The following is a 27,688-nucleotide window of genomic DNA, read 5'->3' on the forward strand; positions in this document are numbered from 1 at the left end:
GGGGGGATTTGGGGTTATAGAACCAGTATTTTGATCTTGGCTAAGGCCTGTTGGTGATGCCTCGACCTGAGTCTCTGATATTGGTGTAGTGTCTGTATGGGGTGGTGTACTCACGGTTCGCCCCTCGTTGTCATCGGAGTCGTCTTCGACAGCTACGATGTATTGATCGTATTCTTCGACATCGACTATTTGTTCTTCCTTGTCGATATAATATTCAGAGTCGTGCTCGGAGTATTGATCTTACTCTCGATCTGAGTCTTCGGCGTCAACTAGTTCTTCCTCATCGTCGAAGATATTCTCGGGCTCCGGTGCCGACCTCTGCATTTCTTGCTTTGCCGCCCGCCGGTTCCGGATCGTGTTTTTGGACCGGAACTGGGCACAAGCTAGGCAATTATCTTTATGATGATCTGGAGATAAACATTTGTTGCACACGGGATGCTTATCTGTGTGCGGGATCTTTGACTTGCACGGCGGGCAGTATTTGAATGGACTTCGTTCCATCGACCGTCGTTCCACGTGGCGTCGAGAAGGCCTAACGGCCCGATTCAACAACCAGAGTGCAAGCAAATGGTGAAGAAAGCTTATCGGTTCAGAGCGAAACAATACCGACGAATCCGAAGGCCTTTTGGCCTTTTTGAAAAGTTTATTTCGATTCCGAACTTGGAGTTGTGGAAAGTACATCAGAACCCAATGGCGGAAAAAAACAATCTGAGGACGGAGAGGATGCCCATGCGCACTGTAGTCCAAGGGAGGAGCCACCTATCTCGTGATACTTCGAAGACTCTTCCAGGACAACAATGTGCAATCATCCGGACCCAACACTAGGCGGCGATCTATGCACAGACATGAATTCAGCAGCCCACATGCCTCAAACCCTTTGTACCAGCAAAGTGAGAACATTACAACAATCTTCATAGAAAAGGAACCGAATCATTAATAGAAAAGAACTACAAAGACTTACAAGCGATCTGGATTCATGTTTATTGAAGCCAGTATTTAAAGACATGTCCTCGTTTTTGTCAGCACTAGAAAGCAAGGCTCTACATGACTGCATTCTGCACCTGGTTAAAGTCAGGCGACTTGGTTGTTTTCAATACATGTGCAGCACTCAGATATTGTTTAAAAATGCATAACGTTGTTTACAGGATAGTGGACTTATTTGCACGTGTTTTTGGTTAAACTGTGAAGTACAGAGTTGTTGCCAGAGGCTCAGTTGAATAATATTGAAAACGCTGTTCAATTTAAATATCGTGTTTTGAAATGTCATTCTTTCACCCACAAGATTCAAGTGCAAACATACAAGCTAAGCAGCGTTAAGATAGCACTTTGTTAGGCTTCAATAATTTGAATCTTAAATAAATGACAACTCTTTAAGAACATAATATATATGACTGGTGAAACAAAAACTGGTTTGAATAAACAGAGCAAAACCGAACAGTAAACCGTACAAGTGTATCCTGCAAATAAGGTTAATTTAGTTTTAAAACGTAAAGGCTTTCTGCAGTTTCGCCTTTGGTTCCAATGTTTGAAACAAAAAAAAAAAATCATTTACAGCAACCAACCAACCAGTTTTGCAACTTTGGTTACTACTGGATATACTACAGTGGGTTCATTTTGATGAACTATTTGCACTCATCTGAAATTTAAAAAAAAGTACAACAAAACATTTAACAGTTAAAAATCTTCCTTAAAAAAGTATTACATCATTAACAGCATAATGCAATTGGTTCATATGAAACAATATTTCATTATATTGAATACGTTCTATGAAAATACTTTTTGCCACATAGGTATGGAAAGTGCGCACTATTTAAGATGATAAAACATACAACTTAAATAAAATATGAAAATTGTCCATACATTTTCAATAATTATATTACTTTGCAGCAATTTGTCTGTCTTTCTAGTCCTAAAGAATTCCAACCCAATGCCATATTTCAAAAAACATTCTTTTACCCTCTCAGTTGAGCAGCATTTCATCCTGCATACCTTAGGACATAACATACTTGCAATTCAACATAAGTAAAATCAAAAACGGAGAAATATAAAAACCAAGGACTTTACTGCTCGTTCATAAACCTGGTGGTACAAGAGACATGCTTCAATGTTACTGTTTGTTGGAGGCAAGTAAATACTTGGCTTTCAAGATAATGTTTAGACAGATTAGTTAACAAGACAGCAAGAACAGCCCGCCCTCCCCCCCCTCCCCAAACGCATGATCTGAAATGATACCCATAAATAGTGGTCAACGTTATGAATAAGCCATGAGATTATAGGTGCCAATGCTCAGTCATTAGATGTTTTACAAGAAAGTTAAGTAATTGGTTGCAACTATAATAATTGTTTTGTTTTGATGTTGATAGCACAGAATAACATTAATAATCTGACCTAGTAGTGTTTGTAATTGGGAAATAAAAAAAATTGTAAGTGTCATTTAAAAAAACCCACATAGATCTTTAAGAATGACGATTGGATTAGATGATGGATACCAGATTGTTGCAGCAAATTGGGACATACCTTTTCAGTACTTACAAAAATACACTTTAAACAGGAATATTATCAAGCAAAAGTCATGGGGTGTACATATATTTACGTAAAAAATGTGTGTTAACTTTTAGGTACATTCAATTGCAAAATGTAGACTAAACGTTCAAATGTTCTGGGAAAGATCATTTAACCATTCAAGGAACGTGGTCTGACCTCTCGAGACAGCAGTCTCACCATCTTGTCAGGTAACTTGACAAGTAATGAATAAAAGAAAACAAATACAAAATGCCTTGCAATGAATTCTGAAGCTCATCTCTTTATGGTTAAACTATATGCTTTCCCCACTTACTCTCCTGCATTTAACAATGCAGAAGTGCCAGAAAACAGAATTCCAAATTAAATAGTTGTGCCTAAGCTACCAATTTTAAAATTAAAAAAACTACAAAGTTTATTCTACAGTGCAGAATACATACAAGCACCTGCTAAAGGCCCATGAAAATGTGCCAGGCACTTGGATCTGAGCAAGTTGTTGACCTCTTTCAGTTAGTGGAACCAAAAGTGGTGTCCGCCTGTTATCTACATCTTTAATTAAACTAAAGATGTAAGTTACCACATGATTACATCCCACGCTGCTTAACGTTTGCTTCAGAAGGTTCTCCGGAATTTGTCTAACAGTGATCATACAGAAAACATAGGATCTAGTAACACTGTTCCACCTTTGACATTGCTCATCTTACCCAGTCCAACTTCTCTTCGTATTAGTGCTTCACTTAATCCATCGACTGAGTCCTCCTTGTGAATGTCCTGCACTGCAATGTCTCCTTTTCAATCAGAAGATACCTAGCATTACCGTTACCAGTTTCTAGTAACTGTTCCAAAACAAAGTTCACTTAATTTCTGCGTATTTTACTTCTGGTGTGCTTTTTCAAAAGCATTTTAAACCAAACTCTGCATTTCACTTTTTAATATTCCTTAAAAATAATAAATGCAGAGCAGTTTCAACACCTAAAAGGGAACAGCGCTCTAAAAAATTTAAATGGTAAACTTCAAAGCACAAGTTTTTCATATGCAAATTTCCTGAAGGTGCATTTTGGACACACCAATGAGGCTTTAAGTTCCATCGTCAGCTCCCTCTGCCCCCAAGAAAACTGATAACATTTGCTTTATCAGACACCTCTTGGTATTATCAGATAAATATACATAGTTATTATTTGGTCATTTACATATGCAGATTTTTAAAGCACTATTAAGCTTCATTCTCTGTTGGGGATGAGTTTGCTGCTACCATGGAGTCAGGCTTGCGGGTCATTCTGTCCAGTTCTTCCTGAACATTCGTCAAAACAGGCTTCTGTCCTAAAAGAAAAAAGAATGACAAGTTGGATGGATTTTTATTAACCTATGCGAACATCACTATTGTCCATGGTACAATCACAGAAATGCATAGTTGGAAGAGGTTTTGCCTGTAAATAATTTCAAGGATCTGCCAATATTTTCTGTATGATTGAGTATGCCTATACTCCCATTAGCAGCTTTACCTACAGTAGGTTCACTGTACTTGAAACATTTCAGCACTACAGGCTGTACCTACAGCATTTTCAGTGTGCTAAATAATTTAGCACTACCTGCTCTACATATCGGATTTTTACGGTGCTGTAAACATTCCAGCACTACTGGTTGTATATGCATTACTTTCAGAGTGTTGTAAATATTTTAGCACTACTGGCTATGCTGAAGCTCACAGCAACTTCCCCTTGTTCTCAACCACTACAAACTCATGTGGCCAGAACTATTTCAAAACTGTGATTATGTGCAATTTTTTCAATGTATCCATTCCCATCCTGCCTGATTCATGATCAAGCAAGATCCCAAGAGCATGTTTCAAGGTTGTACGACGGTACAACGCATGCAATTACTTCGCATGCCTTTGATACGCGTTTTTCTGCACGCATGTCTTTACCGCATGCCAATACCACGCATTGTTTTTAGATTTAAAAACAATGTATTTGTGGCGGAAGACCCCCCCCCCCCCCAACTTACCTTAAATGGGTGGTATTTTGCGTTTTAAATACATATTCGGGGTAAAAACATGCACACAAATTAATGCGTGGTAAAGGCACAGCGAGGTACAAACCTCGTTGTAAAAGCCGTTTCCCATATTTCTCACTTAGGCACCAACAAATGGGAAATAAGAAAGTAACCTTTGCTTCCAGGTTGGAAAAACAAATGAGTATGTGGTACTCTAGCTTATCAGGGAGAAGAGAGGGTAGTGAGGAACCTGGGGGAAGATAATGGATGCAACTTCCTGCAGCTTTCTCACCTTATGAATGAGTCCCAAACCATTACCTCCCTGGGAAATGGGATTGAGTAGAGTTGTTTAGTGAAGGAGTGATAAATACAAAACAGTGAAGATGGAATGCTCCAATTATTATCAGCCACTGGCAATTACCTGGGGATGCATCCCTAAGTGCGGCAGTTATACGCATACGCAGGACCTGAGCTCACTGTGCCACAGAAGCTAAGCTGCACTTGACTGAAACCAGTCTTGGGTGGCTTATGGCTTATGTTCTGGTTCAGAGAGGACCTGGCATTTCAGTTTGGTCTGGACTCTTCCTATTGTAGCAGGACCAAGGCCTGTTTGCATATGGCTGGGTCTAATGGTGGGCAGAAAAACCCCCACTGTGGGCTGGGATGTGACCAGACTAATTACCAGTGGTCAACATTAATTCAAGCATTCCATCCATCACTTTATTGTATTTTTCATTGGTTAAGAGCAAAGTACTATCTCAGGGACACAAGGTAGTATTGCTTGGCAAATATATTCAAGGATGACCATAAAGCTGCCAGAGAGATGTCAGCAACCAGACCGCACGTTTTGCGTCCAGACGGTGGAGCCTCTCGTCCTCCTTCGAAGGATGCAGAGGCGGAAATAAGGTGGGCAAGGTGATGGACTGCCCGATGTGAAAGGCCGTAACCACCTTGGGCAGGAAAGAAGGACGAGTTTTTAAAACAACTTTGTCCGGATGGACAGAAAGGAAAGGAGGCTTAAAAGATAGAGCCTGGAGTTCACTTACTCTCCTGGCAGAGGTGATGGCAACCAGGAATGCAGTCTTGAGGGTCAGGAGACGAAGAGGGCAATTGTGAAGTGGCTCGAAAGGAGTGCACTTCAGATAGGTTAGAACAAGGTTCAAGTCCCACTGAGGCATCACGAAAGGAACAGGAGGAAACATGTGCGTGATGCCTTTCAAGAATCTATTTACAACAGGGGACTTGAAAAGAGAAGGCTGATCAGGAAGCCTCAAGAAGGCTGAAATGGCAGTGAGGTAGCCTTTGAGAGTGCCCAGAGCAGAGCCCTGCTGGGCAAGAGAAAGGAGGAAGAGGAGAACCTCAGAAGGGGGGGCAGAGAGTGGATCCACCGCCTTTGCTGTGCACCATGCCACAAATGTGTTCCACCTACAGGCGTATACCGATTTTGTAGCATGGTGCACAGCAAAGGCGGTGGATCCACTCTCTGCCCCCCTTTCTGAGAAAAGTTGGCAGAACTCAGCCAGGCGTGGCGAAGAACCGTTGTTGCAATCGCCCTGCCCAGCGAGTCCGCGGTATCCAGTCCACACCGAATCAAATATCGTGCTGCATCCCGTCCCTCTGCAAGGGCTTAGGTAAGCTTTGCCTGGACCTCCGCCGGGCATTGCGGCAGCACTTCCGCAACCGTATCCCACAGAGAGTAGGAGTAACGGCCCAAAAGGCAGGCGGTGTTGACAAACCGCATCCCCAAACTGAGTGAGGAAAACAGTTTCTTCCCAAACTGATCGTACCTTTTGGATTCCCGATCCGAAGGAGCGGTCGGGAATGCGGCCCGGGAGGTAGAGGCCTGGATCACCAGGCTCTCAGGGGTGGGGTGAACGGACATGAAGCTGGGGTCGCCCGGAGCCGGGCGGTGGGATTGGGCCACGTTCCGATCTACAGGGAGGCCTGTAGAGGGCTTGGACCAGGTGCCCAATAGAATGTCAGTGAGGGCTTTGTTAAACGGCAGGAGAGGCTACGAGGAGCTTGCCTGCGGTTTGAGCACCTCAGTGAGGAGGTTAGTCCTCACGGCTGCGACTGGGAGCTCAAGAGCCAAGGCATTGGCTGCCCTAGTCAACACCACGCTTTAAGCAGCCCCATCCTCCGTAGCCACGGTAGGAAGGGAGACAAATCCAGTGTCGGGCGAAGTGTCCAGACCACTGGCCTCCCCCAGCTCGTCTGCCCAGTCCTGGCTCAACTGGCACTACAGTGCCAGAGGGTCCTCAGACCCCTCCCAATCCCCCTCGTCATCCATCTTCTGATAGTCAGGAATAAATGATTGAGCGGGTTGTCGGTGAAGGGCTCACCGATCGCCGCTGAAGACGGCACTGGGCGGCGCTGGTCCGACGCCGGATCCGGACCAGGGTGGAGATCGGGGACGATGCTGTCAGGGGGCGGCGCCGGGACCGACACCCTTGGTGACGGCGCCAGCGGAGGGGTCATAAGGTCGACCGGCGTCGTTACTGATCCAGGCCTGGATCCGGAGGAGCCCTGCGGCGGCGGGACCGGAGTCGTCGACGGTGCCGGGGCCGAAGCACCCGACGGCGCCGGGGCTGGAGCCGCCGGCCCGCTTGGGCTCCAAGACGGACCCATTGGGCTCAAAGGCGCCTCGGCGGGGTCCGGAGGGAAGCGCGACCTCATGGCCATGAGGAAGGCACTGATCAACTCCGGCGTCGCGTGAAACCAAGGGATCGGCGGGTATGGAGCTGGACACAGCGCTTACGGCTCCAGCGGAGCCGCATGGGCGGTGTCGCTCGAACCCCCGGCCGCGTCGCGCGAGCATGGGGGGAGTCAGAAGAGCGATGACGCTTCTTCGACTTTCTGTGCCTCGGCTTACCTGAGGACTTTGAGCCCGACGAGTGGTGTCGACTCGCCGAGCTGTAATGACTGTGGCCCCGCGACCGGTCCCTTGACCTCCTCCTGGACCGGGACCTTGAGCGGCGCGGAGCCGACTGCCGGAGCTCGAGGCGCTTGCGGGACCGCTACCGCCTAGCTTTCGACGTCAAGACCCGGCAGTCGGGGCACGACTTGTCATCGTGGTCGGCCCCGAGACAGTAAAGGCACAGACGGTGGGGGTCGTAACCGACATCAAGCGGTTACAATCGTCGCAGGGTTTCAACCAGGGCATCCCTATCAGCACGGAAAGTTGATTAGCGACTCGAGAAGATCCAAAAGAGATCAAAAAGTTTAGTCAAAAAGTGACTAGGAGTACTGCTCTCCCCGGATCTGCGTTTGCTGGCGCGGAAAAAAGAACCGACGTCAGCGCGCGAGGGCAGCGTCTAAGTACTCCGACGAAGTCATTCCGGCGATCACGACGCAGACGACGGACACGGAGCGCAGACGACGCCTACCGACGGGCAGGGATACTGCTACACAAAACTTTCCGGATCCAGTCTGATGCCTGGGGTTATTCTAAGGTAAGGAATCTAACACTAACCGGTTTCTTTCAGATACTGAAATGTAAAAAGCTAGAGAGGAAACAGCAACTTTACTTTGCAGTCAAGGATAAGTTTACTTGTAAAGCAGCACCTCAAACAATTTAAGAAAAATATAAAGAGAGCAAAGCTTGTATGTTTTCTAAACATATTGCAGAAGCAGATAATGTGCCTTGAACTGTTTTTAAAATTGTAAACTCTTTTCTGAATCCAGATGCTGGCAAACAATCCACTCTGTCATCTCAGCAGTTTGCCAACTTGTCGACTTTTATGAATGAAAAGGTTTACAATATTTATGCCAAGTTTAAAAACACCAAGAACTCTGACTCCTCTAAGCCACTGCAGGTACTAGATTCGCACTATTATGACCCCCAGTCAGCTATCTTTGAAAAGTTATCTGTAACTGAATCATTCAAAAAGTTAAATCTGGCTCTCCGTTGGACGCCTGTCCTCCACGCATTTTGCCACGAGCTGTCATCCCCCCCTAAATATGCAGATTAGCTTTTTGTTCAATCTGTCCCTAGACTCTGTCCCACAGTCTGGAAAAAGACACTAATGCTGCCACATCTTTAAAAAAAAGACAATCTTGATCCATCAAATCCTGGCAACTTTAGACCTATCTCTATACTACCCGCCTTGGGGGAAATGTTAAGAGGCTCTGGTCAACTGCCAGATTACTTGATTTATCGAAAAAACAAACTCTCTACATCCATCACAATCCGGTTTCAGAACAGAATCGCCATCTTAGAGGTAAAAGATTTCATTAAAACTAGGCTTGATCTAGGAAAAAGATCTATAGTAATACTACTTGCCTTTTCTGCCTCTTGATATGGAGTCTCACAACATCTTACTGCAGTGGTTGGAAAAGGCTGGCATAGTCTGCACTGTCTGGGATTGGATAAACAGAAAACAAGCAGTCTGTTTACCTCCTTACACCTCTTGTTATAGGGACATGAATTGTTGTGTTCCACAGGGATCGGCCCTCAGGCTAACACTATTTAACATTTATATGGCCCCCTTCGCCTCTATTGTAGAATCCTGGGGTTTAGTGTTGTATTCTACACAGATGACACTCAACTGATGTACACTGTCAACCATCTGGATGATTCAATTGCAGCTAACTTCAAGGGTTGCATAAGAGCTGACTCTGCCTCAACTCTGATAAACCTGGGATACTGGTTTTCGGCACCCCTTCTCCAATTGATATGACCAGAATATAGCCTACTGACCTGGGCAAACTTCCCTCTCCCACAGCAGCTGCAAAAAATCTTGAGTTGAAAATAGACACGACCCTTTCATATAAACCCCAGGTTAAGTCAATTGCTGGTGTCTGTTTTTTTCAGCTGAAATCTTTGAGGAAGTCTTCAAAATTCTTGCCAGAGGACACTCAGACATTGTCCATGCACTAATTATACCAAGACTGGACAAAGCTAGTAGGTTTTTCCTTCTGGCACCGCAGGAGCTGACCAATAAATTACACAGGTTCAGAATGCGGCTGCTCGACTCATACTGAATGAGCAAGCTACTTACCTTCGGTAACAATGTAACTGGTAGAGACAAATTCTAGTTGTAGATTCCTTACCTTTAGAATTGCCCCCAGGCTTCAGTCTGGATCCAGAGATTTTTAATTAGCAGTGCCCCTGCACGTCGATAGGTGGTGTCAGTCAGTTCCGTGTCCGTTGTCGGTGTGATTGCCCCGGAAATGACGTCGCTGGACTTACACAGACGCCGCCCGGTCACGCCAGAAGTGCCGAACCAATAAAGACAATGACCACTGATGCTTCAAAACTAGGGCCCTTTAGGGGAGTCCCTATCCCTAGCGGGGAGGATGGGTGGGGCGGTAAGGAATCTACAACTAGAATATGTCTCTACCAGATACACCAATACAGAAGGTAAGTAACTTGCTCATCCAATAGAGAATTCTAGTTGTAGATTCCTTACCTTTAGAATAGATACCCCAGCAATAGCAGCCCCGGAGGAGGGTCTGCGAACCAAGACAACACAAGGAAATCCTGGAGGATCAAACAGGCAAAGTACCCATCCCTCTGGACTTGGCTGTCCAGGCAGTAGTGTCTGGTAAACATGTGCAGGGATGCTCATGTTGCCACCCGAGAGATATCCAGGACTGGGGCTCCGCGTGCTAATGCAGTGGTTGCCTCTGTTGCTCTAGTAGAGTGAGCATGTAACCCCACAGGAGGTTCTTTTTTCGCCAATGCATAGCACAATTTAATGACCACTCATTGCAAGATGGTCTTTTTTCTGGTCTGCCCAACCTTTCTTGGCCCTACATAGCCAATGAAGAGTTGATTGTCCACCCAGTAGTCTTTGGTGCCATCAAGATAAAAAAAAGACAACACACATTTTGGGTCCGGGAGGTGGAGTCTCTCCTCATCCTTGAAGGGATGCGGTGGCGGGTAAAAGGTATGAAGAGTAATGGATTGTCCCACTTGAAAGGGCGGACCACTTTAGGGAGGGAGAAAGCTTTTGTTTGAAGAACCACTTTATCTGGACCGACAGACAGATAGGGAGAATCGGAAGACAGAGCCTGGAGCTTGCTAACTCTGCGAGCAGAGGTGATGGCAATGAGGGAAGCAGGCTCAAATTTAAATCCCAATGGGGAATTATGAAAGGAGACAAAGCAAACAAATGAGTAAGGCCCTTAAGAAACCTATTGACAGTGGGAGATTTGACCAAACAAGGCTGATTTGGAAGTCTCAGAAAGGCAGAGATAGCTGAAAGATAATCTTTAAGGGTGCCTGTAGGAGAGTAGGGTCTGCAATCCTATGATCACCCAGATTTTTGCTTTTTGCTTCACTGGTTTGCGACTTTCCTGGCTGTGAGCCTGCTAATCAGACCCACAGCCTAGCTGTTCTCTCTACTCCAAATTGTACCCAGGTACTGAATTGGCACTGGGCCCTCTCTAAGTCCCTGTACCCAGGGCTGAGGTGCACCCAGAAGTCTCCCAGGGGCTGCAGCATGTATTATGCCACCCCTGGGCTGACTAACTAAACAGACACAACTGGCTGCTTGACAGCTGGGGCAAAGTAGTGTACTCACCCTTTGCTTTAGATATAGTATCCCTATATCTAACCCTAAAATGGACACATATATTCCTATCAGTCACTCCTATGGCAGGCCTTAACAATCCTGAAGGCAGAGTGCTTGGAATAATGTGAAATGGTGCTCTGGCATGAGCTGAGCCCGTTTGCAGCTTGCGGAACCAAGTCCTAATAGCTGTTCCATGATAACGCTATACCATATACTCTTAAGTGCATTATGTACCTCGCGGTCAAATGCTAACTTTGGTATAACATTATCAAAACATGTCGAGTAAGGTGTCATACGAATTGGAATACTAACCCCTCGCCAATTCTGGCGACGGGGTTAGCATTCCACCCTTCTAGAGGGACACGACATGTTGGTAACCTGTAACCCCGGTTAACGTCAGACATAGCCTCAGCTCCACAAGATGGATGCTGCCACCGAGACACAAGTCTGCCCTCCTGCTGCTGGGAGTCCTCCCAGCGCGGGAGGCAAGGACAAAGGGTTTCCTGCCAGGGGCGGTGCCAGCACCGTCCCAGGCAGGATTTTGTGTATTCTAGGTAGGCAGGGCTTCAGAGGAAGGTGACTGCAAGTGGCACCCTGGTGCTTACTGTGCATATGCCGGCTAGAACCAGTTCCAGGGGCACACCAGCCCCTGAGCTGGGGAAAGCCCGGCATGGGAGAGGGGTGTAACCACCCCCCTTCCTAGTCCCACCCATAGGGCAGGACTTAGTCGCGTGCCAGCCCCCTTTTGCAGGATAAAGGTAGGAGCAGGCCTCCTTCCAAATTAGATCAATCTTTGAATCCTGAACCAACTTTCTACGAGAGGAACTCAAGACTCTTCCTAAGATTTCTCCCTTGTGACTAAGGAGTAGTCACCCTGCAGCAGCAGGCACCATCCAAGCATCGCGGTCTCCTGTAAGTCTCTCCTCCGGATCAAGACTGCCCAGCTCGACGAGAACCGGCTTCCCTGGCACCTCTGACCTCTACCTACATCTTCAGCCCAGCTGAGACCCGTGGGTGTGACGAGACCTCGAGGGACCGGCCACCTTCAAGACTGCACGACGCTTGCCCAGCACGACCACCGAGTGACCCTCGACCAAGTGCTTTGGGGTAAGAGAAGCCCCGACCCCGAGCAGCTCCAGCACCGAAGTTCAGCCCCCCTGCATCCACGAGATCTGCGTGGGGCCCTTCTGCTCTTTGCTGCTCACCGCGTTGTCCCGGTCACTTGCCCGTTGGCTAGTGGCCCTCTGACGACTAACTTCGACGACAAACACCGCTGGTCTGGTTGCTCCAGACTGGCCTTTGCTCCCCTCCAACAGAGGAGCACCCCGGACCCTCCTGGTCCACTCCAGACGCCATTTTAAGTCCACCGCGTGGGCTTGCATTTGCCAAGACTTGTTGCCCCAATCCTGGGTCCAGCGACGTCGACAGCAGACACCTTCGTGGGACAGCTCGCACCTCCATCCTGGTCGCCGACAACGCCTCCTGGTCCGAGAGACTGCAGAGCCCAGCAGCGCCCACTCACCTGGTCGAGGTGACTTCGTCCGGTGCCATCCTGGTGCCCACCTAAATCACTGGCTAGTGATTCAGAACTTGGTCCCCTCTGCTTACAGGTCTTCTTCTTCCCTGATCCAGGCTTGGATCACCACGAACTTCTTCACTGGCCGCCTGCCAGCAACTTCTTTCTTCAGGCTCCTGGTTCGTCAACGAGGGTTTACGACGCAACTTGAACCCTATGCAGCCGCAGCCCCTGGGCTAGGTAAACCGAGTACTCCAGCATAGTCCAACACTCTAAGTGTTCGGATCCACTCTTGTTTTCGACCCACCTAGTCGGGTTCGCCCGAGAACAGTAACTTTGTCTTTGCTAGCCTCCATAGACTTTTTCCCGCCTTACGCGTGAGAGTTCCCACTCTGCACACGACGTCCACAGGCCTCCTGCTTCTAATCTAAGGGTTTAGCATTGTAGGCCTAGCGTTTCTAAAGCCTATGAGAATAGTACTTACCTGCTAGTAATTTCGCATTCCACTTCTTGTGTATATGGTTTTTCATGCCCCTCGGGCATTTGTGTAAATTGTGCGACTTTAAGTATTTTTATAAGAGTTTTGTTGTGTGCTTAGCTCCCTGTCTCATAAAGAGCCAGGGTAGTCTTGTTAGAAATAAATATACATTTATTTTCATAACAACTTGTGTGGTGTCCTTTCACTTGGTGTTCAAGGGGTATATGTGATGGTAAAACAGCTGGCTTAACACGCCCTCTAGAGTCTTAGCCTTAGACTGCTCGTATCCATGCTACTAGGATAGCTGGTCTATAAGGTTGACTTACAACCAATCATCAATAAGGGGTGTCTGGACTGATACATAGTGATCACTAGAATAGTGAGCACTGCATATCAGGCCAACTTCTCACAGTGCCCAAAGCAGAGCCCTGCTGGGCCAAAGAAAGTATGTACAACAGAACCTCTGAAAGATGAGCATAAAGGGGATCAACAGCCTTTGCTGTGCACCATGCCACAAATTTGTTCCATCTACAGGTGTATACTGTCTTAGTAGAAAAATGCCTGGCTGCCAAGATGACAACACAGACTTCGGGTGGAAGGTCAAAAACTGTCAACTGCCGCCACTCAATCTCCACAGAAGGAGGTGGAGACTGGTCAGGTTCGGGTGAAGAACCATACCCTGCTGCTGCAACAGAAGATCCCCCCCAAAGGGTCAGTGTGATCGGAAAATCGATGGCCACGCTCAGAAGGTCGGAATACCAGACTTTTCGTGCCCAATCCAGAGCCACACAAATGACTTGAGCCTGGTCATGCTTGATCATCCCAAGGACTCTAGGCAGAAGTGGTATAGGCGCAAAGCCGTATAGGAGGCCAAAGCTACACTTGCAATGAAATGCATTGCAGAGTGAGAGCGGCCTTGGAAACTCCAATGTGCAATACTGCTGACATGGCGCGTTCTCTTATGGGAGAAATAGATCTAACTAAGGCTCTCCCCACTGCTGAAAGAGACCATGCGCCACCGTCGGCTGGAGATACCATTTGTGATCAACCAGGCACCGACGGCTGAGTTCGTCCGCTCTGGGGTTCAGAGAATCCGCCAGGTGGTGAACCACCAGGGATATGCCCTGATGTTCCAGCCATGTCCATGGACGGAGAGCCTCCTGACAATGGGTCCACGACCCCACCCAGATTGTTGCAGTGCCACATGGCGGTAGTGTTGTCGGTGAACACCTGCACCACTTTCCCTTTGAGAGAGGGAAGGAATGCCTTCAGTGCCCAGAGGTCCAAAAAGGTTGATATGGAGACTGGACTCCGCTAGAGACCAGACGCCTCTGATCTCTGCCTTTGTCAGGTGGCCGCCCCATCCCAGGAGTGACACATTAGTCACCACCGTAACATCTGGTTGGGGAAAGGGAGAGGGACCTGCCCAATACCCAATTCAAGTTTGTTAGCCACCAATGCAGTTGGTGTACAGCTCCCTCCAAGATCTGGACATAGCTGGAAAGATTCCCTTGATGCTGCACCCACTGGAACTTCAGGGCCCACTGCAGAGCCCGCATATGCCATCTGGCATGATCCAACAGCAGGATGCAGGAAGCCATGAGGCCCAGCAGCCTCAAGTCATTCTCATCCAAATCCAGGATAGAGGCTGACTCACTGCGCGGGAGAAAAGGCCAAAAACTGCACTGTGTCCAGAATCACTCTGCTGAAAGGGAGCGTTTGAGAGGGAGTCAGGTGTGACTTTAGCACGTTGATAGTGAACCCCAGAGAGTGCAAGAGGTCCGCCGTAGTCTGGAGGTGGGAGAAGACTGACTAGGATGAGCCGGCCTTAAACAGCCAGTCGTTGAGATATTAGACTGGTACCCCTGATCTGCACAGATGAGCTGTGACCACCGCAATCACTTTCGTCAACACCCGAAGGGGCACTGGTAAGGCCAAAGGGGAGCATGGTGAACTGAAAGTGCTCGTGGCCCACCGTGAACCATAAGTAACGTCTCTGGACAGGCAGGATGGGGATATGGAAATAAGCGTCCTGCAAATCCAAAGCTACCATCCAGTCTCCTGGGTCAAGGGCAGAAAGGACTTGGTCAAAAGTGAGCATTTTGAACTTCCTATCGGATGAAGAAGTTGAGGTTCCGGAGGTCTAGGCTAGGACGCAGGCCTTTGTCTTTTTGGGCACAGAAAGTAGCGGGAATAACAACCACGTCCTACTTCTGGCACAGGGACCCTATCTATGCCCCCCTTGGCCAAGAGAGTTGTAACTTCCTTGAGGAGAAGCACCAAATGCTCATGCGACATATGGTCGTAGGAAGGTAGCATGGACGGAGAGGTAGCTTCGAAGGGGAGGGAGTAGCCCCTTCGGACTATCTGTAGAATCCACCTGTCTGATGCGATGGACTGCCAGCGGAGGAGGTAATGGTGAATCCTGCCTTCGACTGGTTGTTGATGGGCCTGAAACGTCGGATTAGGGAGGTTTGGAGGCAGTGGCAAATGTGGAAGGGAAGACTGGCCCAATCGCTGCCTCCCTGACCCATAATGAAACTGGGTACCATGTCCGCGCCACGCAGAGGCCGGACAGCTTGCATGACATGGTGGCTAGTCTGGACAGGAGGTGGCTGGGCGCCCCTTCAGTAGCCGTGAAAGGGACTAAAGGTAGACTTAAGGGGACGGCCCACACTTATAATAGACCAGGGCACACCTCGAGGATCGATTATTTGTTGATAGACGTACACCTATGGCCCCATGTAAGGGACATGCTGGTGGTCCCTGCGACTGAAAGCGATCATAATTCGCTTTCCCTAAAAATGGACCAGTGGTGGCGCCCTAGAGAAAAGGGATATATTACCCCGGTACCTGCTCCTCCCGACGAGTCTGAAGTCTCCCCTTGTGGGAGAAGAATAAAATGGGCGAAATTGGTCCTCTCTGAGGCAAGGGTAGGGGAAATTTCATCTCTCCTAAACCTCGCAGTGGCAACCCTTGGGTCCCCTATTGAAGGAGTGGGCAGAGCGAGTGGGCTGTTTGTCGCCCTGATAGAGGCGTTGACTAATGTGTTTACCCCATACTCTAGTAAGCCGGGCAATAAAAGATCTATAAAGCCCGCTGATGGATGGTATACCCAATCATGTAGGGCGTATAAGTCAAAATTAGTGGAGGCTGTAAAGTTTAAATCCTCCAGTGAGATTCAGGTCGCAAGGAAGACCTATAATAAAGCCCTTAAAAATGCTAGGAGGGAGTGGGAAGATAAGTTCTGGGAAGACCTGCTCTTAGCGAGTAAAAGTAGGGACACAAGGGCTTTCTGGAATCTTATAGCTTCACGGAATAAACCCGCTGAAACTATGAGACCCTGTAATATTCCGCCCCAAAATTGGGTAAATCATTTTGGGGCGTTATACCTCCCTCCAGACGGGGACATGAACATGGGGGTAAACTTCTCACTAGTAATTGAACCTCAGTCCTATGATTTCTTCACCCCTGTAGAAATTGAGGGGGTCATAGGGTGGGTAGCTCCCCGCAAGGCAGCGGGCCCAGATGGCCTCCCGGGGGACTTAATGAAGGCTTATCCCGTAGAATGGGGAAGGGTGATAGCTGCTCTCCTCAATGACATCATGATGGGAGGAGCAGTACCAGAATCTTGGAAAGGGGCAGTGGTGGTCCCAATTTACAAAAAAGGCTGTAGGGAAACCCCGGGGAACTACCGCCCAATAAGTTTGATAGACTCCACCCAAAAGATAGCTGGTAAAGCTATTCTCGGAAGGATCCTCCACTGGGTGGAGGAAAATAAAATCCTATCAGACTTCCAGGCAGGCTTCCGGGCAGGAATGGGGACAATAGAGCAGGTGTTTAGGTTGGCACTATTGGGATGGAAGGTGGTGGATCTAGGTAGGGGTAGTCTTTACTTGGCCTTTATAGACCTGAAGACTGCCTTTGACCTGGTCCCCCGGGAAGAACTATGGAGGGTACTTTACAAACTGGGATTGCCCGATTATATCTTGTCCCTCCTCATTAGCCTCCATGCCAATACCTATGCACAGGTTCGTTGGGGTAAAAACGGAGAGGTCACTGAAAAAATACCGGTGTCTAGGGGAGTAAGACAGGGTTGCGTCTTGGCGCCCACCCTATTCTCACTTTATCTAAATGGGGTGGTGGAATATCTCCAACAAGAACCAGCCGACGCCCCCTGTCTTGGAGGAGTCCGGATCCCCACCCTGCTTTTTGCGGATGACACGCTTTTGATCTCGAAGACTCCCCAAGGCCTCCAGAAACTCCTAACGCGCTTCCAGGAGTTTTGTGCTGCAAAAGGGCTAATAATAAACGTGGACAAAACTAAATACTTAGTCCTAAACCCCCCACGGAAATTGGGCCGCCCACCTATGCTTAACTCTGTTGCCCTAGAAAAAGTATCCGAATTCGATTATCTCGGAATTCGGATCACGGATAGAATGTCCTGGGGAAATCACATAGATAAAATGGTCCTTAACCATAAGAGAGTAGGAGGAGCTCTTATGAGGGAGTACCGGGCCTCACCGAGGAGATCGCTTACCCCGGTAATTGAAATTTACAAGACCAAGGTAGTGACATCAGCCTTGTACGGGGCTGAATTGTGGGGCCACTCCCGATTGGACACTCTGGTAACAGCTGAGACCAAGCTTCTGAAATCAATCATTGCCATCCCCCTGAGCACCCCATCTGTACCTGTGCTGTTGGACACAGGCTGCAGAAGCATTAAGGATCAAGCTCTGCTTCGCCCTCTTCTTTTATGGACCCGAATCTGGAGGGGCGAGGAGTTAAAATCCTATGCTGACGGCCTGAGGGAAATTATGAGCCTGGGGGGTTGGGCAAAGATAAGATGGCTAAGGGATACCAAAAACCTGATGGAGAAAATTGGTTTGGGAGACTACTGGTCATCGCGTTCAGCTCCGCCGAAAGATGTTGTAAAGGCCCTTTTCTGGAAATGGGTCGCGGAGCAACTCATTACAAACTCGAACCATTGTAAATCTACTGCCGCCTTTTTACTTGTTAAAGACATCGTGGCATTTGAACCCTATTTGGATTTAATTACTCTTCCCCTTGATCGTGCCCTTTATTTTAAATTTAGAGTTGGTTCTCTACCTCTTGGTGCTCTGGTATCTAACTGGAGCTCCACGGCCCGTAAGTCCCCGAATTGTGCCTGTTGCCCAAGTAAGATAGAGTCCGTTGCGCATGTACTGTTTGAATGCCCGGATTATGCAAGGCCTAGGGGCACTTGGTTGAAGCCCCTTTGCCGAAATATGGGCACACGTAGCCACTTAACAGCTCTACGTATCCTAACCACGGACACATCCCCCCTGATTGTATGTGGAACTGCAAAATTTTTAAAACAGTTTTGGCTTATTCGTTGCAAGAGATTGTCAGTAGCGATTTAATTCTGTTTAGCTAATTTATCAGCGGACAATCTATGTCCTTTTATCCCTTTTAAATGTGCTTTTTATACTGACTTCTTTAAGTGATGCTTTTTGTATAATTGAAAATGTTTGTATTGCATGTGTGCTTATAAGATATCTTGCATATCGAATAAAAGCTTTTTGACTTGACTTGACTTAAGGGGACGGGTTGTAGCCGTAAGGCCCAAGGACCTGGCCGTAGCCCGAGATTCCTTCAAGTGCTCAAGGGACGAGATTGCCTTACCGCCGAAAAGGCGAGTGCCATCAAACGGCATGTCCGTCCGAGTAGATTGGACATTCCCTGAAAATACAGAAGTCCTCAACCAGGCATAGCGTAGTAATGCTACAGACGAGGCAACCGTTCTGCCCAGTGAGTCAGTGACTTGTAGTCCACAAAGAATGGTTAATTCTGCTGTGTCTCTCCCATCCACAATGGCCTAGGATAGAACAGCCAGGGCCTCCACTGGGCACTGAGGCAGCACCAGCGCAACTGTATTCCAGATGGTATGGGAGTATCGCCCAAGAGGTAAACGATATTCACTGACCGCAATCCCAAGCTGGAGGAAAAAAACATCTTCCCAAGATGATCCAGCTTCTTGGATTCCCTTGGATCCAGCTTCTTGGAGCAGAAGGGAATACGCCTTTGTAAGATGAGGCTGGGACAATCAAGGTCTCAGGGGAGGGATGTTGTGGAAGGAACGTTGGGTCGCCCGGACCGAGGCGATGGCAGTGGGCAATTGTCGATTCCACAGATGGCCCTGTGCTGGGCCTGGACCAAGTGCCCAGAGGGACTTCAGTGAGGGCTTCATTAAAAGGCATGAGAGGTTCGGAGGTAGAAGTCAAAGGCTGATGCACCTCTGTCAGGAGGTTAGTCCTGACTGCCACCGAAGGGAGCTCAAGGACTAGGATCTTGGCTGCCCTTCTCACCACCACTGCGAAGGATGCTTCTTTCTCCACAGCCACGGTGGGAGGAGAAAGCAAGCCAGAGTCCAACCCACTGGCCTCACCCAGGTACATCCGCCAGTCCATGGGGTTTTCAAGCTGGTCAGTTGAAAGGTCCAGCATCCCCTCCCAGTCCTCTTCACCACCTCCTAATATCAACAATGGAGATGAACACAGGGACAAAAGTCCCTACCGGCGTAAGCACCGATGCCAATTGACGCCAGCGTGTCAGAGTCAGGGATGGGATGGGGTCGACAACGACCAGGGGCACGGTCTGCGCCGGGAGCGTCGTCACCAGGATAGACGCCGGGAGGGGTCAAGGTGGAATGACCGACGTCGGTCTGGATTCGATAACAGACCCAGAGGGGCCCTCTGGATCTGGGGCCAGAGCTGCCAGTGTTGAAGGTCTGGGGCTCCCAACAGACTCTGAAGGGTCCGAAGGCACACCAGCAGTGACAATCTGCCCAAAGAGGAGGTGCAAGGTCTCATAGAATTGTCTTAACTGGGCAGGAGACGCTCCAGCTCCCAGAAAAAGGGGCATGTAGTCGTCTCAGAAAGAGTCTCCTGAGAGGCCTAGAGCGACGATGCTCTGTGTCCCGCATCGTGTCGGCTGGACGGGGTGAAGTAAAAAAACGCCTATGCTTCTTTGACTTCTTCTTGTGCTTACCTGAGCATCCTGAAGATTTTGAATGAGACTAGGAGTGCGGGCTCCACGACCGTTCTTGGGATCTTCCACTTGATTGGGAATAGGAGTGATGCAGAGCAGAGAGGTGGGCTTCCAAAAGCTTTTGGGACCGCTCCCGCAAAGCCTTCGGGCTCACGACCCGGCACTCGGAGCACGACTTAGTGTCATTGTCGCACTCCAGGCATGACTTAGTGTCATTGTCGCACTCCAGGCATCAGAGGCACACGAGGTGCGAATCAGTCACGGACATCTTTTATGACAGGATCGGCAGGGCTTGGATCCAGTCCTACACTGGGACATTGACGCACCAGGAGTCCAAGACTCAGGAAAAAATGTTGACAAAAATAAAATAAGAGGAGCCAAAAACAGCTAAGACTTAGTCCTCTCTGGATCTGTGCTTAGGCTGGCGCAGAAAAAGAACAAACCGGTGGCATCAATGTAGGTCCCACAATGTCCTTTCCGGCACACGCGATGCGGACGACGGACGACGGACACGGAGCTGACCGACACCACCTACTGACGTGCAGGGGTACTGTTAATGAAAAATCTCTGGATCCAGACTGACGCCTGGAGGAAATTCTAAAGGTAAGGAACCTGCAACTAGAAGTCTCTATCAGATATTCCTAAGCAAAAATCAATTCAGCAAGGTCTGAAAGCGCTACACTAAGTACTGATTAGGAAAGAATAAAAATTCAAAACCCTCATGATCACATCAGATGGGCCCAGTCTACATCCAGGACAAAATAAAAAAGTATCGACCTTCTAGGGCCCTTCGCTCAGCGAGCCACTAACTTTTATTCATTCCTAGAGTGCATAAAGCGAGAGCTGGTGGTAGATCCTTTTAATTTCTGGCTCCCTGTCTGTGGAATTCACTGTCAGACATTTTTGGTGTATCTCCTCAGAGTCCATTTTCAAAACTCTCCTGAAACTCACCTTTTCAATGAAGTGTAATTTAAGGCTTTAAGTTCCTTTTTAGAGACCCTGCTATTATGGTAGGGGACTCCGATCTTTGCTTCCTTACATAAACTCAGCACCAGGACATTCCAGTTGGAGCAGCTGATGTGCTTTACATGCACGCCTTACTCAATCATTCAATCAATCAATCAATCATTCATTCATTCAAGTGCCAGTGAAGCCCCAAAAAAGCATGTCATAAATTCTAGCCTGTTCCATGCCGTTGATGTAATACTGTATCACATAACTGTGATTCTTCCTATGCAAATGTTCCTGCACTGTGGATGTGGAGGAGGGAAGAAAGATGGAAGAGTAACTTTCTTCGCCATATGGTATGCAAAAAGCATTGTGCAAGAATGAATGAGCCGATCTGAAGAACCAAAATATCCAAGTAGAAAAATTTAAAGGGTTGATGAACTGACAGGGCATGATGTTCTTCAAACCTGTGAGCAGTAATCAGCATCAACAGAACTGTTTTTTTAGCGAAGAGTCAAACTGGGCAACTAGGTATTGACTCAAACGTATATGCCATTAAGAAAGTCAAAAGATGGTTCAAATTCTACAGAGGCACAATAAAGAGTGGGAAGAAACAAGTAAAGCAAACTTTTCAGTGGCAATCTAAACGGGGAAGGTTGATGATGCAGGCAGCAGTCAGTAGTAAAGTCCTGTGCACCTCTCTCCTGAAGGCACCACTTAAATTCCTCTATTAATGCAAGGTAAAACTTACGTCTACTAGATTGAGACATGAGCTAAGGAGAACATGTTGAAGGAAGGGTGCATTCTAGTGAGGATAGGATCGGAAAGGGGTAGGAAGGGCTACTGGAATTATGCTGCAGCGTTGGACCAAATTATGCTGCAGTGTTCATTAAATTATGTGGCGTCAGAAACAAGTTACTTTCTGTAACTATAGTTCTCCAGTACTGGAAGCATTCATAGACTTACATGCTTGATTCATTCCCCATCGTAATGATGGGAGTCCCCAGTATTTAAAAAAATAGTAGTAATAGACTTAGTAGAAGTAATAGTACACTGATAGTTATAGACTAGAAAGGCCTAGGCCTCTTAGTTAATTAACCTATCATAGTCATCCTTAAAAAAAGAACCAAAGTTCTGCCTCAACCAATTAGCATCCAGTCACCCTTTAGAACCCTTCAGAGAGAAGGTCAGGACCTCAGATTTTCGAGAACAAGTGCTAACCCAATTATGCCCACAAAACGGCGAGACTCTCCTGGGGAGGAGGGTTGGTCGCATGTGAATCTATGAAAGCTTTCAATACTGGAGAACTATAGTCACAGGTATGTAACTTGTTTCTTACTCCAGTACTGGAACTTTCATAGACTCACATGCTTGAATCAGAATAGCAAGCAGTTGGTATCACATTTACCATAGTCTTTAGAGCTTAACCGAAATATATATATATCAGTAAGGCTTCAAGCATTCACCAAGTAATAAACGAGATGACAATAGCAGACCTCATTAATACAACAATCCTGTAAACTGAACAATGGTAAATTGTTAAATACATGGAAATGTGATACAGAAGAAGAGGTAGGAGGGAAGACAGGGGTGGCTCACCTTAGTGGAACATAGTATGAAGTACTGCTTGACCCACTGCTGTGTCATTTAGTATTGCTGAGTCCAGGCAGTATTGTCAGGTGAAAATGTTTATTTTCTTCCGCATTGCAGCCCTGCATATGTCTGGAAGCGATACTCCAGCAAAAAAACTGCAGACGTCGACACCGCCCTCGTGGTATGGGCTTGGACTCTTGCGGATAAAGGTCTTGCTGCTTTGTAATGACAGAATTTTATGGCCCTTGCAATCCATCTAGATATACTCTGTTTGGAGTGTGGAAAACCTTTCCTTGGCACACTGTATGCAATAAACAATTGAGATGTCTTGCGGAAAGGTTGTGTGTCATGTAGATAAAATTTCAAGCAACGCCTGACATCCAGTGAATGCAGAGCCCTCTCAGCCGATGTCGTTGGATTTGGGGAGAAAGTTTTAAGTACCACTGACTCGTTCAGGTGGAAATCAGAGGGAACCTTGGGGATGCACTACGGATTTGTGCATAGCAGAACTCCATCCGTTTTAAATTGCAAGAAGGGTTCCTCTATTACAAAGGCTTGAATCTCACTGACCCTTCTAGCAGATGTCAAGGCAAGGAGCAAAGACAGTTTTAAAGACAGAAACTTTATACCTTCTGTGAATTGGTTCAAACAGGGGTTTCATTAACTGCGAGAGGACAGTGTTCAACTGCCACGTTGGAGGTGGAGGTCTTACCGGAGGAAACATTCAGAACAGTCCTTTGAGAAATTCTCTCATAACTCTAGAGGACCACAGAGGTGGAGAAGAAGGTGATCTTCGGTATCGGGAAATGGCCGCTAAATGAACCTTCATCAATCTATGAGCCAAGCCCGATTTTGCTAGTTGCAAGAGGTAAGGTAAGACTTGTTTCAGAGAGGAGGATAGTGGGTGTATGCTCTCTTGACACCGGATGCAATAGCGTTTCCATTTGAGGCGGTAAGTCTTGTTGGTACTTTCCGCCCATGCCCTGGCTAGTACATCTCTGCACTCACTAGAAATGTTCAAATGTTGAAATTCATTGTATTCAGGAGCCATGCTGACAAATGCCAAGCTCTTGAGATCCGGGGGAAGTATCTAGCCCTGGTTCATGGTCAAAAGTTTGGGAAATACTGGTAGTCGATGGTGTGGAACCCGAGATAGAAGAAGCAGTTCTGTATACCAGTGCTGGCGTGACTGCGCCGGAGCGATGAGTATCAACTTGCATGGTTCGGTTCTTATCTTCTTCAGAACTCTTGGGAGAAGAGGAATGGGAGGAAAGGCGTAGGAAAAGATGCCGGACCATGCAATTGAAAAGGCATTCCCCCATGACGCCTGTTGGGGATGTCAACTTGCATAATACCGGCATTTGCGGTTCTTGTGAGTTGCAAATAGATCCAGTTCCGGCTTGCCCCACATCTGAAATATGCCCTGTAGCGTTCGGTAGCGAATCTCCCATTCGTGACACGATGTTGTCAACCAGCTTAGAGTGTCTGCAATAGTCTTCTGACGTCCCGGAACATGCTCTGCCGGTAAGCAGATTCCTTGAGCTATGTCCCATTCCCAGAACACCAGAGACTCTCGTGAGAGATGGCGAGACTTTGTGCCACCTTGCTTGTTGATGTAGTGCATCGTAATGGTATTGTCCATCCGGACTAACACAGATGAGAAGCGAATTCTGGGAAGAAATGCCTGTAAAGCTAGATGCACCACTTTCAGGTCCAGCATGTTTATGTGGGATTGAGTTTGAGTTTGATTCCGCTTGCCACTTACTTGGAGTTACTAGAGGATTTCCCCATCCGTCTAAAAAAAACGCATCCGTCGTAACCACTAGTGGAGCAGCTACTTGTAGCAAGAGAAGCCCCACTGACAGATGGCTTTTGTCTATCCACCACCCTAGGGCTTTTACCAATCGTGGAGTTACGCGGACGATGTTGAAGGATCCTCTTGAATGAACCCGCTGCTTGTCAGACTCTTCTTGGATTGGGCGCATCTTGAGATGGCAGAAAGGAACTAGTGGTATGCAAGACAACGACATTCCCAAAAGGGATTTGTAAAGTCGGTCCAAAAGAGACTTTTTTATTCTGATGGAATTTGCCAGAATGAGAAGACGCTGCTGATGCTCTTCTGTCGTACTCACCTTTAAAGAGAATGTCTAAATGAGCCTTTTGGAAGACAATTTTTGTAAATGGAATCAGATTGGATTTTTGTAGAATGATCGTAAGACCCAAGTGAAGACCCTCTTGAAGAGTAGTGCATAAGTTTGTGGTCTTTATTGTTGCTGCCTCGGACGGAACCTTGATCAGCCAGTCATTCAGATATGGAAAGACTTGATGTTGCTGTTGTCTGATGAATGCTGCGACTGGAGCCAGGCACTTGGTAAAAATCCTGGGAGACGACTTCAGACCAAAGGGGAGTACTCTGAATTGGTAGTGGCATTTTCTGTGTGTTGGATAAATAGGAAGGTTGAAATAAAATCTCGATGTAGGAGTTTCAGCACTTCTTGCAATGTTATCATTCGAAACAATTGTTCCCTTAAGTACAGATTTAGGTTTCGGAGGTCCAAAATCTGTCTCCCCTGCTTCAAGTTCTTTCTGACCAAGAAGAAACAGGAATAGAAACCTGTGCCCCTGCTGGACAAAGGAACCTTTTCTATTGCTCCTTTTTGAAGCATGTTTCTTTGTGACCTCTTGCTGAAGTGCTTTGAGATGCCTATGGGCAGAGATTTGAGGAAGGTGGTGTTGTCTGTATAAACTCTGGTGTGTGACCGAATTGTACTAGACGAAGGACCCACTGGTCCACAGTAATGGACTGCCATTGATGGAGGTAGTGGGAGATATTGACTCCTAGGCAGGTAGGATGAGTTTGGCATAAATGTTAAAGAAGGAGAGCTGTAGCCGGAGCCTGTGGTGTATCATTGGCGACGGCCAGCATCCTCTCCAGCTCGTTCTGTTTTCCCTCTATTTGGTCTTATGTAGGAAGATTGAGGCGGCTGCCTCTGTTGGTACTGAGGCCGGTATGATTGAGGTGTCAAAGAGTATGCTAGGTAGCGGTATTGCTGATACCCCCCTCTGTAGGAAGGTTGTCCTTCCTCTAGAATCTAAAAAAGTAACTTTTCTGAATTGTAGCGTCCACAATGACTTGGCAGTATCTGTGCCTGCCTTTTTTTTGTCAAATCTGTTTATTAGTGGTTTTTAGAAACAAATCAAAGAAGGACATCACAATGCATTGGACATGTTAACAATATCAGCACAGTAAATGGGTATGTCTGACACGATTTGAGAGGCCCTGCATCTTGCAGGTGTGGGGTTCAAGGCCATGTGGGAAATAAGAAGGAATACTACCCACCCAACACTGGCTAAACACATGCTGTCAGGGCAACTGCTCCAAAGTGAGTCCATGATTGTCCACACGCTAAGTCTGCGTGCATTAGCATAGTAGAGGATGGATCTTCCCAACACCAAGTCCGTACACAGAATTGACTTTCATTCAACAGTATCTGTGCCTGCCTTGATTGTTTTGAGGGCCTCCTCTACATGAATGCCGAAAAGAGCTTCCCCATCATATGGAAGGTCCAGTATCTTATTTTGTTACTCTGAACGGAATGAGGTGGCTTTGAGCCATACCTGTCTGCACAAGACTGCAGCTTCAGCCAGTTGCCTAAACCCCGTCACAGCGACATCCACAGCTAAATCTATTATCTCATTGGAGGCCCGCTCTCCTTCATGCAGAATCTTTTTTGCTTCTTTCTTCATATCTTCCTGCAGTTGGTGGATATATGAGGCAATGTCTGACCACATTTGGTGATCGTAGCGCCCTAGAATCGCTAGGGAATTTGCAGCCTTAACCGCTAGAGCAGACATCGCTGAGAACCTTTTGCTAATGGAATCCATGCATCTGCCTTCTCTGTCCGGGGACGCAGATAAAGGTGCCGCAGGATTTTTGGAGCATCGTTCAGCAGCCTGCATTACCACCAAGTCTTGTTTTGGGTGACCTGTGAGGCACATTGGGGCATCATCAGTGGTTTTATATTTCTTATCCAGACGAGGCTGGGTTCTTCATGATCCTAATGCCTTCATCCCAAATATAATCTATAATGGGAATAACTAACTAACTTTCGAAAAGGCTCTTTAAAATCATATAAAAAGCAGTCAGCTTGTTTGGATGGCATGGGTATAGCACATCTATTCGCTGCACACTCAAACAAGTTGTGAAATCCCCCAATATCCTTTGGTAGGCAATCTACTGCAGGGGGTGTTAGAGAGGCAGGCTATGACATTCTGTAGTCGTCCCATTCAGAGTCTGTGTCATGCAAATTCCCCCATCTCATCTGAAGAGGCTCCTGGAGAGGAACGATGGAACTGAAAACATTCACATATAATGACTATAAAGATGTCCTCCAGCATCATAGCAATTGTAACTCCATGGGGGTTATTTATGCAATACTCTGCCCCTGTGGTTTCATGTATATCGGACAAACAGTACAGAGAGTTAAAGTACGTATCCTACAGCACTGTAGCAGAGTACGGTGTAAAGTACAGGGTGCTCCTTTGGTGCCCCATTTTGTGAAATTTGACCACCCCCCGGAAAGTTTGAAATGGTGGGTGGTGGAGAAAGTCACTAGGAACCCACGGGGTGGAAACTTGAGTATACGGGAATGCAAGTGGATGCACTATTTCGATACAGTCAGCAGGGGCTTAAATGAATATGAAGAGGTGAATAGACAAATGGCTGCCCTCCAGAGCATGTAATAACATTCCACGCCCATAATTGTAATTTTGTTGCGAGTTCTTTATGTTTGTGACATTGTGTTTCATAATGTTTTATTTTTGCGACACTGTGCTCCTTAAAACATAGATTTGTAATCTACCACTGCTATGGCTTTTTACTTAATTGGCGATTGTTCTCAATTTGTTATTGCCATTGTGACACGTTGGCTGTAAATTCTATGCCTTATGTCTTCAGCTGAAAATCTAATGCCTCATAATATTCATCTTTTTGGGCTCTCTGTACACAGTAACACCATGTGATCTGCCTGGGACACGTTAATTTCATTCGGTCCGTCTTTAACTAGGGGACTCTTACTTTGAACCAGCAGGACA

At 47.2% G+C, this 27,688-nt stretch overlaps 1 protein-coding gene across 2 annotated transcripts in view; it reads right to left on the reverse strand.

The window, feature by feature from the left end:
* Positions 1-957: 957 nt before the first annotated feature.
* DYNC1LI2 (dynein cytoplasmic 1 light intermediate chain 2) overlaps positions 958-27,688 on the reverse strand; it is a 424,537-nt gene continuing 397,806 nt past the window's right edge. Inside the window, exon 13 of one of the 2 annotated variants that reach the window (XM_078669984.1) lies at positions 958-3,840. In XM_078669984.1, coding sequence (XP_078526110.1) covers positions 3,734-3,840 — 107 coding nt within the window. In that variant the 3' untranslated portion in view covers positions 958-3,733. The remainder of the gene's footprint in view (positions 3,841-27,688) is intronic. The other variant, XM_078669985.1, reaches the window with a different exon arrangement.

The sequence above is a fragment of the Lissotriton helveticus genome, chromosome 12 (assembly GCF_964261635.1).
Source record: "Lissotriton helveticus chromosome 12, aLisHel1.1, whole genome shotgun sequence".
Taxonomy (NCBI): domain Eukaryota; kingdom Metazoa; phylum Chordata; class Amphibia; order Caudata; family Salamandridae; genus Lissotriton; species Lissotriton helveticus.